Source organism: Linepithema humile, chromosome 3, assembly GCF_040581485.1.
Source record: "Linepithema humile isolate Giens D197 chromosome 3, Lhum_UNIL_v1.0, whole genome shotgun sequence".
Lineage (NCBI taxonomy): Eukaryota > Metazoa > Arthropoda > Insecta > Hymenoptera > Formicidae > Linepithema > Linepithema humile.
Genome location: NC_090130.1, coordinates 30,544,309 through 30,559,302, shown reverse-complemented (window position 1 = coordinate 30,559,302; position 14,994 = coordinate 30,544,309). Strand labels below are relative to the sequence as shown.

Here is a 14,994-nt window from a genome sequence, read left to right as displayed (position 1 = left end):
CATCTTTTCACAGGAATCGAGTGACAAGGAAGAACAAATGTGGCAGAATAATTCGACAGAAACAAGCATTTTGCCAAGAATCAAGATCGTTTAATTCTCACGAGTACAGATTCGTAGCTGGTTAACGATTCTTCGGTTGATAATGAATGAGCAAATTTGTCGCAATAACAAGCCTATTTATTCCAGCGTGTATTGGTCGCTTATTTAAATAGATAATTAGACACCCTTTGCGCCATTCTCTATGTGCACTCTCGCAATAATTGTGTGGAACGTGTATATTTAACGTGTATAGAGAGTGGAGGACGCGCGATTTTCTCCTTCGCCTCGCCCTCGCGTGCGTTCACGTGTATCCTTAACGCGTAAAAGAACTTTTCAAATCTAAACTTTTCAAGCCGAACGCACCGCTATTTCCAGCTTGGCAGCTAAAAACCTTTTGAACTTCGGGGTTCTGATCTCAATGATGTCTCAGAATCGATACGAAGAAATTAAGAGTCGCCATGGAGATGATTTTAAAGTAGAATATGGATTTGGAATAAATTTGACATTTCAATCTTTAATTAAACAAATATTAATACTTAATAAGAGAGATATGAGAAGCAATGGAGTTTAGATATTTCTTAGCTTTGCATTAAAAAGAATCACTATCGGAACAAAATAGTTAAAAATATTTTTATGTTCGGCAAATATTCACTACAAATTTTACAGAAATAATGTCAAAATTGATAACATTAACTATATTTCATAGTCGTAGCTGTCATTTAGTTCAGCATCTCCAAGTTCGAAAGGTTTCGTCGAGTGCTCTTAATTATCGAAATTTCTTCCACACGCAACTTTCCTCTCTACTCCTTCGTGCTCTTCATTTACATCTTCGTGTCTATTATTTTTACTAGTTCGCACATTTCGGTTTTATACATTAGATTTGCGGGAAGTAATTCGCAATAAAGCGTTGTATGTCGTTTCGTCGCACAATTAACGGAGATTAATAGAAGTTGCTTCAACAAATCATCACTTACGGCAAGCTTAAGCCTAAGCAAACGTGCGTCGAGGCGAATTCGTACTCTTGCAAACAAGTTGCTACATAATTTTACAAGTGAGACAACACTTTGCGATATGTGAATGACGGAATTTTAATGTCAAAAGTATAAACCTTAATTCGAAAAATTCCTTCTATATTAAATCAATCTAATTTGTATCGTAAAAAATACGTTTTTAAAAATCTGAACAGGTTTCTGCATTTCTTAGAGTTTTATAATGCTCCCAAAATTGTCTCGTGAAGTACTGTTAATTTGGTAATTAACCATCATATGGTTATGAGTACGAATTTCCCTCGACAGTATATAACGCAAGTTAGCAGCAGGAACGACCGCTCACAATTGGCGATACTTTTGTACAGGAGAACTCGTTGCATTTGAAAGCACAACTTTAAAAACTCATCGTCTCTCTCGCCTCGGGCTCACACAATCGAGGATATCCCTTTTTCTTTTTTGCTTTTTTTTTTTTTGGTTGCTGATATGATTCATTGATATGGTCCGTCGTAAGTTACACTACTTTGTCGTCGTTACTTTGTTATTTGTGCGAAGAGAATTTAGGAGGAGTCCGCTGTACATATAATACACGGCGACATATAATGCGCAACATACTTGTCGAACGACGCTTCGGGCCGGATTTTTCATTTGGAAGTACGTATTTAAGTATCACGCTGATAATGGAGATTTTTTGCAATAACATGGAAATACGCTAAACGTTAATGTCGAGTCAAATCGTCGTGGATCGTATAAATAAAATGAAGTAAATTTGATAAATTCATTAACAACAGCCTCACCACAAGCGTAACTACTTGACGGTATAAAAGCAAACACTTTGCACTAAAAGCGAAAATTGAAAAAGTTTGTGACTGCTTGTGCCTCTTATTCTTCTGTTTTCCGCTAAGAGCAATCACTTCACTTTTACTGATACGATACCTAATAAGCGATAAGATAAAAAATCAATATACATATGTATAATAATTATCATTTATAATAATTAGAGACTTTTACGGTATTTAGAATAATTCATAATGTTAATGTAAAGATAAAAAGAGTCGCTGTATGCGCGACAGACTCACAGTCTTTTTTGGCGTTTATCGTATTCGTAGTATTCGTACTGCAAAACTCCCCGGTAACGCAGCATCAGATTCGATATATCGTTGAGACCGCATTGTGTCACGTCAACGAAGCGTAATATCACTCGAGATCCTTATACTCTTATATTTCGGCTACTATTGCGATCGCGATGCGTTGTGTATTTCGTTTTTTGTTACCTGGCCTGTGTATACGGTATGTGTGTGTATGTGTTTCACCTGCTCCCAATCGCGCTCCTTATCGTCATGCTCAGTAAGAGAATTCCTATAATCTCTATGTACGTTACACGGCATAGTGTTTGATCTTCGATTACTCCTCGCACAACAAAAAATTTCAATTTTAGTGTAATTAATTTTACCCAGCAAAAATTGATTTAAAAAACTGCGAGAAACAGAAGCAAAAAAATTTCTAGTAAGTTACTAAATAAATTATTCTGAGAAAATAAGATTTAATTTTCTATAATAAATAGTTGCTCGTTAATCCAATTTGAATAAGAATTTTGCAAATGTACGTAAAAAAAAATAGGAAACTTTGCGAAAGAGATAAAACTCACAATCAGCGAGAAGTCATCCCAACATCTCTATGTGTATATACACGACACATATGTGTCTCTCTCTTTCTCTCTTTCTTTCTCTTTCTCTCGTCACACCAATTGGCCCCAAAAACTAAGAGAATACCGTGTTCGTATTTTCTATGTTCACCTAATCTTCATAAATTTGCTTTCCTTTCCCTTCCGCTTTCCTTTATTTCTTGTTTTCGAAGCTCGATTTCGTAATATCTCTGTCTCGCCCTCGACGAGATTCTATTGAATTTAAATCTATTATATCTACACACAAAGTGTCTCAGACGATTTCCGCTGGACTGTGAATACTTCGGCGAAAGTTTGTCGGTCGATTTGTCTTTAAAGAAAGTTGGAATTATTAGCTATGTTTCTCTTGGTAATGTTCCATTATCGAATTTACCGTGCAAGCGTTTATACGACATATATGTTACCTTTTTTTGTCTTCCTTCTTATTCGACAGGATATAAATTATATTTCACGCCCATCTTCTCACTTTCGTTACTGTTCTAAATCTATGTTTGGTGTCTCGATATTTTCAGTTAAAGAAAAATCGATCCCACGTTAGTCAGTAGTCCGGAAATTGGGAGGAGACACCCTGCATATACATATAGCCTACCTACTTAGTCGCAAAAATCTACATCGATCCATTCTCATTTATTTTTCTCTCTAATTTTACTGTGAGAAAATTGCAAGAAAGTGTTAGAATCGATTAAGAAGCCGTCGCGTTTCCTTAGATCTACATATATCTCAAAACAGCGATTAGCCTACTTTTATACCCCCTCGATTTCCCTCACCTAACAGATAAAACATTTTCAACAGCTAAGCGTAGCTATTAGAAAACGACACTTTTTCGCACTTTTCCTATATAAAGACGATGGTACGTACGTAGACCTTTGTGACGAAGTCTGCGGAATACGCGTTTGTATAATCAATGTCTCTGTGTGTGTGTATGTGTCTATGTGCATATCGTGTGTGTGTGTGTGTGTGTGTGTGTGTGTGTTTATATTTAATATATAATATATCCTATTCTACTATAACTATATAGTACTCCCTATAATTACGGGATAATACTACGTGTAGCGCGTAATCGATCGGGGACCAATCTGGTAACAAGTGATTTAAAAAGTAGCGGCGAATGTGTGCTGTTTCCCTTTCGTCTTGTTGCTGAAATCGAGAGACATGACCGCAAGAAACCACTTCTAACTATTACTCCTCTAATAATAATAATTATTATATTAACAATAATAATAAAAATAATAAGTACGTATTTTATATATCGGGATATCTGAATATAGAAAATTTTATATACAATTTACACTTAGGAGTTTTCTCTCTCTCAGGCTGATTATTAACGATCATTATTAAACACGTTACACGCTACGTTTATACGGCATATTATTATTTAATAAACAAGATCCTCGTAAAAAAGAGTCGCGCCGACATCGGCGCGAGGGACTGCCGTTCCTTTCTGTCGTCGAGAAAATTCGGGAAAGGGTAGCGCTCTAAACTCCTTTTCCTTCGCGCGGGCGCAAAATTATACAACATCGGCGCGACAGCGCCATTCGAATACGGTAAATATTATCGCGTCGCGTCGAGTCGCGCGGTAACGATAAACGATAATGATTAAGATGAGAGATCAACGTAGCGCCGAAAAAACATCGAACGTAGTAACCGGAACAGTTTACCATATTCGATTTACGGTATCGCGCGGAAACGCACTATCGTACAACGATAATGGCGATAATTATCTAGATGAAGCGAAGTGAAGCACGCCTAATAATCGTAGTATAGCGATACACAACTATGTATTAAATGGTATACAACGTATACACATACGAGAACGAGTTTCAACGCGCGTCAGTAGTAATATCAAGGAGATACGAACGTTTCGGTTTCGTTAATTAATTAACGGTCGACAGAAGGGAAGGGATTCGTCCCTTAAAGCTGTTGTCGTTTCCGTCGGAAATACAAGCCATAGTCTGGAATGGCCGAGAAGGGGGGGGGGGGGGGCTGGATAGCGGTAGAGACGGGATGAAAATTGGGTGAATCAAAACGAATCATGGAAATTCACTTGCGAGTCATGGGAATTCACTTTCGCGAAATCGAATGCCGCGCATTTAAAGTCAATCTGCGGTTTTCCACGAAGGAATTCGCAATCTCAATGGAATTAATTCTCATCCATGAATTCGTTTTCTTTTCCGCGGGAGAGAGTTGAGCACGGAGCGCCGCAGAATGAAGCGTTGGACTGTATGTGTAATTCGTTGGATAATCGAGTCCGTCTGTGATAAATATGCAAAACGGTGAGATGAGCACAGTCTAGACTAATTCCGTAGCGTGAAAACATTCCAAGTTTTTGAAATCTTTTATTTAGAACGCTTTGTTTCATAACTGTTGTAGACATATATAAATATATATATAAATTATATGCATATATATCAATAATAAACGGCTAAAATTGAGCTTAAGAATGTTTGTGAATCGGAAGCATCAGTGAGTTTGTTCAAGAAACCTTATTTGTTAAAAAAAAATTTAAATTGGGAAATTGAATTTCACAGGAAAACCCTCTTTATAGGAAGAGCTTTTGTGATTTAGTACTTTGATATAATTTAAAGCCACGTGTCTGTTCGTTGTGAAGAAAGTGGCTAAATTTCAGATTTTTTCGTCACAGCAAACTCTTTTCGATTCCACGTGATCACTGAATAAATATTTTGATTTGGCATGATAAATTATCATGCTTAAAATAGATTATATCCTAACAGCAATGTGTGAGATAAAATAAATAATAAACGGCGACGTTAATATAAAATTTGGAATTGTTTCGTACTAGAAAACAGTGCTAGATCTTTGTGTAGCGTGTTTGCGACTAGATATGACTAGTAATCGTAGTATCGATACCTTGAACTTTTACTGAATACAGTTTTTATTTTTAATTATTTTGTGATATTTTCTAAAAGTTATTTATAAATTTATGTTCTCTAACATAAAAGTTCAATTTATTTGCACTTTTTTTTGCTCGTAATTATCAAGTCATATTTTTAGAAATAAAAATTGCACTCTTGTTAATTCTTAATAATATCTATAATTAATTTCTATGGTCGTATAAATGATACTCATCCATACTTATAATAATATTCCTCGTGGCATCGATACCTTCCTCTCAATAGCCATCTCTAGTCTCGACGCATCAATGATGGCTATAATTGATGGCATTGACGTTGCCAACAGCTGACGCTCCGGCCTAGTTGGGAGTGTATTGTCGACTTATTCAAAGAGGATGCTCTCCAATTTCGAATCTGATCATCGATTAGCTACCTTGCGCCATTATCTGTCCGACGATGTCACGGTTTTTGATGACCGTATTTATAGCAAAAATGGATATAATTTTATCTACATTTTATTTATATTTAAAAATAAAGCAAATGTAATGAGTAGAGTAAGAATAATAATTAAATAGGAATTTATTTGAAATAAAAAGTACGTAAAAAAGTTGGTAATAAGATAATAAACGTAGAATAATAAATAACGAGGTAAAATCAGATGACAGTAGCAAAGAATTTCTATCTTGCAGATATTTTGGAAAACAGTTGGTCGTATCTTAAAAAAAATTGTTAACTATCTAAACAATATGTACTCATGACGATATTATTCCGAAGACACGTGATATAAATTTCAACTCGATTTAGGTCCATTACGAGAGCATGCACATCACTCGATACACTCTCGAGACATTGTTCGAGTATTAACGACTATAAATACGGCCCTTCACAGCTAGTCGAGACACGTTTAAGTGCAAACGGTGGATCATCATCGTCATTATCAACATCATCGTTAGCCTCGGTGCGACGTGTGTTGCATCGATCGCAACGACGCCCGGCGACGCGACGGCGTTACGATGGGGCCGAGGAACATTGAAGAGGAAGAAGCTCCCGTCTCTCTTTTTCTCTCTTTCTCTTTCTCTCTCTCTCTCTCTCTCTCTCTCTCTCTCTTTTACTGTGGTACATCCGTAAACGCGATGATAAGGGAAGCTACACGATACGCGAGTCACGGGGAAAACTACGGATACGTTCAACAATTTGCTGCAAACGGGAAAAGGGGGCGGAAGGAGGGTGTGGAGAGACAGTATAATGTATTAATTATACCAACTAACTATCTATATTCGTCGGAAAATTTTCCGTGGGAACACCTAATGACGTCTCGGATGTGACCTACGTCCCGTGGAAAAACCATTAAAAATGTTGCGTCGATACGGAAAACGTGTGTTGTAATCGCATGTAATGTTAATTACAATCTCATAATCTCTCGCGATGCGACCGCCAACAAATCTGTGCTTGTGTATGCGCGCGTGTGTGTGTGTTTATGTGTGTGTAAATTTGCACAATGATATATGCATATATCAATGCCAATGCTTGCATTTGTATGTGTGTGTATACCGTGTATCTGGTTCTGTGGTGTGTCTTGTTGCTGTTCGTTTATAATCCTAATTAGCGTAGTCATTACAAAATTCTTACAACTATTCAACAAAAACCAATCTTGTAACAACTCTTATCTACTTGTTTTTCGTCATCGTTTGCACGTTTTCTCTTTATTTCTCTCTCTCTCTCTCTCTCTCTCTCTCTCTCTCTCTCTTTCTCTCATTCGATCTCACACTCTCTTCTGTCATCCTCGCGAAAAAAAAAAACTTTCACGCGCGCGCTCATTACACCAGTACCCTAATCGTCGTGCGGTAGTCTCGGATTGCGGAGCATTGCGGAATTTTCATGGAAGGGTCGTCGCAGTTATTATCGATTTAGCATGTCGTTAAATTGAGGCGGTCTACGGGAAAAGACCATGTAGAATCGCTAGAATAGATTCCTTTTAACGTTTTTCCCTTAAGATTTAAATTTTTACATATTTTACAGAGAGAATCTATCTTCTGTATTAATTTATTTCTAGATTCGTTCTTCACATGCAGTATATTTTTTAACAGCTTAAGAACTCGATATATTTTATTCACTTCATCTATTTATATTTATATCCAGTTTATATATATTTTTATTATGTTTCAGTTTGATAAATATTTTTTTATTTTTATATTCTTCAAAACCTTATTCGAGAAAAAAAAAAGTATTTTCCTGAATTTATTATACATCTAACATTTTTCGAATAAGTATTATGTATTGAAACCGTATATTCTCAACGCTTTTCACATTCAGTATAACTGATTGTGTTGACATATATTTTACATAATGGATCCAATAAGTCAATCTTCAGAAAGAGCGCGCTATACAGCTGCCCTTTGTCGTAGACCGTCTCGATTGCAAGCAATCTGCCGGAGAATATTCGAGCGATAAAATCCGCAAACAAATATGTGCACTTTATATTCCTTGATCTCCCATGATAATTCATTGTTTGTCGCGTGTGCAAAAGAAACGATCTTGGCAATCACGATGTGCTCGAGCGAAAACTGAGAACAGAGAGCAACAATCTTGCCTGCGATTATACTGATAATCGGCTCGGCTAAGCTCGAGATTAGCTTCGCGAGTGTTTGTAACACGATGCTAACCGTCGGGGTCTTTTCGGCGCTACGTACAAACGAGAGATTATTGAAATTACTAATTATCTGCCGCTATTATTAGAGAGCTTGAAGTTAATTATAACAAGAAGCGATTAATAACAATCGCGATAATTCGAGCTATCTACACTTCGAAGAATTAATTATCAATTATGACTTCTTTTATATTATCGTTGCTATTGTTATTACTGAGGCAATCTCACATACACTTATTTATCTGTAAGAAATATTAATTAAATATTTAGAATAAAAAAATATAACGTTTATGAAAAGTTTCTTAAAAAATACGTCATTGCGGTACATAAGTAGTTGAATTCTTTTCGCAATTTACACGAAGTAAATCTTTTCTATAAAAATTAATTCTGTTCCTGTAAAATATCAGAATTTCAATATTACGTCTTATTTACTTACGATGATACACTGCAATGATCGATTTACAGTGTTTGAAATTATTACAATTAACACCAGGCTTTCCGTGTCAGCAGCTGAGAAACACGCAACTATTCTCGATGAAAACGATATCGTCGCTTTTGCCAACGCACATCGCAGATCGAGATTACCGCAGACGATCCCACGGCAGAGTCAAGAAAAACAAGAGCGGAAACTCGAGTAATTTATCATTATCGAGCACAGAGAAATCATACGCGGTCGAGCGGTCTACTGCGTAAAGTATCAAGGTATAAAGGTTTCACCATCGACGAGCAACGCACATACGAGTTCGAATAATCCTTTTGTTCGTCGAATAAAAAAATACTCATCTTCCTCACGTCGGACGAATTAACCCGTTAAAGTTACCCAATTATTTGGAATCTAAAATTCTAAACCTTTCTTAAGAATCTTAGAAAATTATTTCTACAATTCTCGAAGTCTCAGAGATATTTTCGCTCCTAGTATCGCGTATTTAAACAAACGTAACAAATACGACACGTTGTACGGTAAACTTTAACACGTTAAACGTCTCGACAGGCGAAAGTTATGAGGATTCAAGTCGCGCATAAGTCGTCCGTCGTTGGCGAAACTAGTTTAGGATTATTAGTGAATCGGCGAGGCCCTTATCTCGAAGAATAACCGAGCCAAGGGAATGGTATATACCGGAAACGCGAGCTTCGCCGATAATCGCGCCGGTATGGTTATCGCACGGTGTCGTCGATCGCGGTGCGGTAATCCGCTGGCGGACTTTACATCACGGCACACTTCTCCTTGAGTCTTATCGCGTTGTTGCTCTGCACCGGCTGTAACGACACCGAGCGGTTCTTCTCGAGGGTGAGCAGGTCCCGGAACAGAGCGTCCACATTGTGGTTCGTCTTGGCCGAGGTCTCCAGGAAGCCGCAGCCCCAATTAGCCGCCTCGGCCGCGCCCTCGCTCATCGACACCTCGCGGACCGACGGGCTCTCATCGCATTTATTCCCGACCTGGACGTGGATGTAATGCGATGCAATCGCTGAGTCGCACGATATTAAAAGGAAACGACACCAAATTTTCGAAAGCAAAAAAAATTAAAAACAACTGTTTCATGCGGGAATAAAGATTCGTTTTTTTGCAAATTAAAATTTAACTAAATTAATTTCATAAAAATTGAATATTAATTTATAACGTACTACTGACTGTCTTTCTAAATTTTTTCCCCCCCAAGCTTTTAGATGAAATTTTCAGCAAAGAAAGGAAACAACGGGTTCTTTAAGTTTTAACGCCCTTTTAACATCTGAAAGATTCGACTTTATCGCATTAATCGTCGCGCTTAAAACGACTAAAGCGCTAAACCATCGATAAGTAAATTGTTTTTCAATTCGTTAAGAATAATTGAAGCGCAAAATTTAGAATGCAGACACATCGCAAAGATCATGAGTGTTACGTATTGTTAAAACTTTTACGTTTAGCAAGTTTTTTTAATCAAATTGAAGACGTATGCGTGAAATAATATTACGGAAACAAATTGCACGATAATTCCATAGAGTATAAATACAAAAAGCAGAAGAGTTTTACGATGTCTTCATATCGAAAGCCAAAAACTCAAAGCCGGAATTAATGAAGGGACGAGGGTTACGGCGTGTCCTTACCAACATAATGGGTATCTGCGAAATATCCTGGCCCTTGAGCTCCCTTATCACGGCCCAGATCGGTCGTAGCTCCTCGAGACTTTGCCGTGAGCAGACCGAGTACACCAAGATGAAGGCGTGACCCTTGCTTATGGAGAGTCGCTGCATAGCGGGAAACTGATGGGACCCCGTTGTGTCCGTAATTTGAAGTGTGCATATGTTTTTGTCGCAACTTATCACCTGAAATACCGTACACACGGTCCTTTGATTGTATCCCGCGACCGGGGCCCGATCCGATCGTAACTCGGCTTGATCCGATTTTCAATTACGATCTGACTCGATTCGAGCCAAATCGAGTCAAATCAGATTCGAAATCGAATCAGGTCGAGTCGTCGGAATATTCGAGTCCCGCGCGATTCCATTGATAACACTTCTCGTCGCGCACACAGCGAAAGTCCCACCAGTATCGTCAATGCGTTGTTGCGTCATACAAACGCACACATAGGAGCGTATGTGTGTAAAAATTTATAAGAACATATATATATATATATATATATGCGTAGAATCAATGGCTACGCGCGAAATTGTTAGCAAAATATTTGCGCGGAAATTGTACAGCGATATATTCTGATTCTAATTGAGTCATTACCGTAATCACGTTATTTCAGAGCTAGATAATTAAAGCTTCACGTATAATTTACATCTGCGTTATTTGAGAATTGGATTACACAAAGAAAATCTCAATTTTCCATAAATAACGTCTATGCAGAGTTTATGCGATAATTAAATATCCTATCATTGCCTCAACATGCGCTACATGATGTAATATTTAATTAATTTCGTATACGATACTTCTTTGCGGCATAACAAAACTGTTGTGATATACGATATATTGCTTTGAGCATATATTTGCCGATTAGCATATGTCATTGCTATTAATTCTATTTTACTACCCAGATACCCTCGATGCTACAGCTGCAAGTCATTTGTAAATTTTATGTTTTGATTCGCGCGCGCCACTTCCATATTATTGGCTGGATACACGAGTCAGAATATTAAATTCATAAATGACAAAGTTATCGCAATCCCGGCGAATGCGTGCGCGCGTGCAGGACACGAGGACATTCGATTAATCATTAAATCTCGGTTTGCGCGGAAATTGCTATCTACGTAGCACCCGATGCCGCATAAAGCCACGTTTAGCACAATCTATTCACGGTGGAATTTGATAAATAGCAAAGACAATTGCTTAATTTTTCCGGAAATCAAAACTGGTATAAATAATTTATATGCGTTAAATTAGTATCTTGCATACAATTATCGCAATAACGTTATAAGCAATTTTATTTTACTTCTACATTTAAAAGAATATAATTTAATGTAATTAATTTTAATCTATTTTATATCCTTATTCTCTTTGAAAAGGAATCAGCTAAACTTTAACGAACTTTAACTAATTGTAAGTTTATCATCGCGATAGCAAATGATCATTATCTCTGATTAATTAAATTACTTATCATCGTAGAAATCATGATAAACGTGCGGTTTTTGCCGGCTACGAGTGCCGTTCGTTTGAGAAAAACAGATCAAAGAGGTGCACATTTTTAGGAGATTGGTGCAGCCACCGCCGGCGTCGCGGTTGCGGCCGAATTTACTTACCTGTCTATAAGTATCCTCGATGGTCGGTATGTAGGACTCACGGAAAGATCCTTTCACGAAGCGCAACACGAGGGAACTCTTGCCAACGCCGCCCGCCCCGAACACGACCACGCGATAGTCGTTGCTCTGCTCCGGCATCCTGACATCTGCCGTCCCGGCGACGTAAACCCCCGGCGCTCGGGGTCCCTTGCGCGCGTGGAGAGTAAGGAGAGACGACGAGGGGGCGAGAGTGCGGGACGATCACTCTCCGAACCCTCCTCACAACCCTCGATCACCGCCCGACCTGTCGCACGACGCGCAAACTGTACTGGGTGGCTCGGAATCACCTCCAACGTCCTTTCAATCGGTCGATTTGTAGATAATATTTCAATTTTGTACTTTTTAATATCGCATATCTTCGTAACCAATCGACAAATAAATTCTCAACTAATCTGAAAATAAAATTTATCTGAAATTAATGAAACAAATAACGTGATCTTGTTTTAAACTTGATTCACAAATTACAAATGCCTCCACATTTTTATTAAAGTAGGATCAAATCAGTCAAGAGATCCGATAGAAAGGACATCGGTGATTTCGCGACACCGCATATAAACGCGTACGCCATAGCCTCCGCTCCGCGCTTCGCCCACGCGGTTAATAATCTGAACCCACGAAAGGTTACATCCGTCCGTATCTCGTGACGTATACTCCTCGATGACGACACTCACGAAGCCGCATTCTGCCGTGTGTGTCCTCCCCTCCCTTATGCGGGTCTGTTCTTGTTATCTGCATTTTCTCTATCTATCCACAAATTTCCTTTCTCCTCTTTCTAAATTTGTACGTTTATATTTATATATTCGTCAGATATATAGTTGCTCTATTCCAAATGTAACAAGTGTGATATAACGCGATTAACAGATCTTTTGCTTTCGTGCAATCAGTGCATCGGATGCAGCCATGTATACCGTCACGTCCGCGAAAAATCTGATTGTTTTATTTGCATCTTCTATATCTTCCTAAAGCTCGTCTTTTTTCAAGATTTGAATATGTTTATTTTATCTTAAATATATTCTTTTTATAACGCAGCTAAGAAAGATCTATAAAACTGACTGAATAAAAGCAGATTTCATTTGTCTTAGCAGACTTCTTGAGCCTTAAAAAAGCAAAAAGACACGAAGCATAGAAGATACTACTAAAATAAACAGATTTAATATGTAATAATTAAAATTTCAATATTTAATTAGAGAAACGTAATAATAACGTAATGCAAACGATTTAAAAACGAAATAAGAATTTTCAAACTAATTATTGTATAATTTCGATGTCGTATACGTATAAATTAAATACATCTTATCTCTTCAATCGTCATGTTTGCGTTGGCAAAACAAACATAAAGATCAAAGCATTTTCGTGCAATTTGCCAAATTATAGAATCGATTAGGGTAATTGCAACAAGACAGAGCGAGACAGACTGAAATATTCTCCTGTGGAGAAACTAATGATTGCGCGATTCAACCGATGCTTAATGTGATTTCTACTGGATACCGTGAATTGATATCGTTAGAGCGCGATTATCAGTATATGTCGTAGGAAAATATTGTGATGCCATATTTACCCCTGTGTCACAATTATTCTGATCGACCTCGTTGAATTCTATCCCTGAAATTTTCATCACAATTCGAATCACGCAATCTCGTAATATTGTATTACAATGCACGGCGAATATTTCACAAGCGACCGGTCAATTTTATACCGCACACATCTTCATTGGCAAGACGTGTCATGAACTACTTTTAATAACAGACATTCACACAACACACACACACGCGCGAAGATCTGAATATCATTCTTTGCAAATCGAGACTTGTCGAACGTGATATGTCGAGACGCGACGATGTCAACTTGACAGTTGTCGCAATTCATTCCTTTTAGGCCGAAAATAACGATTTAAATTCTGATTAAAGCTACAATATCGAAAAACTCATGCATATCGCACATACTTGAGATGATTCTATTTTTTTCAGCCGCACTGTGCACTTTCTGTTGAATTAGAGCAAGCGTATCCTCGCACTTAAATCGGAGAAAATAAAAAAACAAATGTGCAGTCAAGAAGAACAGACCCAGTGGGGCAAGCAAGGCGATGATTAACCCCCCGAATTATTACCGTCCTATCGACATAGCGCGACATTCGTCGCATTTGATGAAGCTTACGATTACGGCACTCGAGGACGTCACGAGGATGTTTCATCGCGAGGATGAGAGCGTAGGGCGAAGGGCGAACGAAAAGTACTCGAAAACACGAACCTGCTGCTCCGTACGAGCGATGAATACCTCGAGGCTTCCCTCTTCGATTTCGGACAGGTCCTCGTTCGATCGCGAGGTCGCACTCGGGCCGCGATCAACGACGACGCAGGAACCGATTTGCTTCTTTGCGACTGCCGCTGTTACCGCTGTTATTCGCGCGTTGTCACCCGCGTTCGTCGCGCTATATATACGTGCGTGCGTTTGCCACCATTTGCCACCCTGGCGGTGAATGCGCGGCTGCTACACACGGACGAACGATAACGATGATGATAACGACGGGTTTCGTCCCGTTTACGTGTTTTTTTGCGGATTGCGGCGGACTAGCACTGCGCGCCTCCTGAACGTCAACCCCCTGAAGTGCGTTCCGCCCGTCGTGATTGCGGTTACCTTTTGTAACAAGTGAAATGCCAAGTGCGATTGCTAAATTGGCCCGCCGACGGCAGTCGGACTTTATCACATTTACGCGTCGAATTAACGAAGTCGCTCCCGCGACTATTTCCCGATTAACATGACTGTGTTTCCCTCGCTCGTTTTTTCTCGTTTTTTCTTGGGCCGCGCAGACTTGGACGATTTCACGGATAAAAACGAAGCGCGCGCTCTCCGCGTACATACATATGTGAATGCGTGCCACAATCCTTGCACACTGCTGCCACCTTTGCACAGTTCGGAAAATCAATAGCGGTTTCATGAGGGTGGCGTGCGTGCGGCACAGTGATGTGACTGGAAGATTGTGCACCCCGAGATGGAGAACATTACAATTTTAATAAGGTTAATTTCTAG

At 38.7% G+C, this 14,994-nt stretch overlaps 1 protein-coding gene across 2 annotated transcripts; it reads right to left on the bottom strand.

Moving 5' to 3' along the window:
* Positions 1-68: 68 nt before the first annotated feature.
* Positions 69-14,847, bottom strand: LOC105668179 (GTP-binding protein Di-Ras2). 2 transcript variants are annotated; one of them, XM_012360413.2, is made up of 4 exons: positions 14,215-14,847; positions 11,929-12,359; positions 10,291-10,509; positions 69-9,645 (listed from the first exon to the last, which is right to left on the bottom strand). In XM_012360413.2, the coding sequence occupies exons 2-4, from the start codon at positions 12,064-12,066 to the stop codon at positions 9,412-9,414; spliced, it is 591 nt and encodes a 196-aa protein (XP_012215836.1). In that variant the 5' UTR covers positions 12,067-12,359; positions 14,215-14,847; the 3' UTR covers positions 69-9,411. The 2 variants fall into 2 exon arrangements, with proteins under 2 accessions (XP_012215836.1, XP_012215837.1); XM_012360414.2 differs by having other exon boundaries at positions 11,929-12,211.
* Between the last annotated feature and the right edge of the window lie 147 nt (positions 14,848-14,994).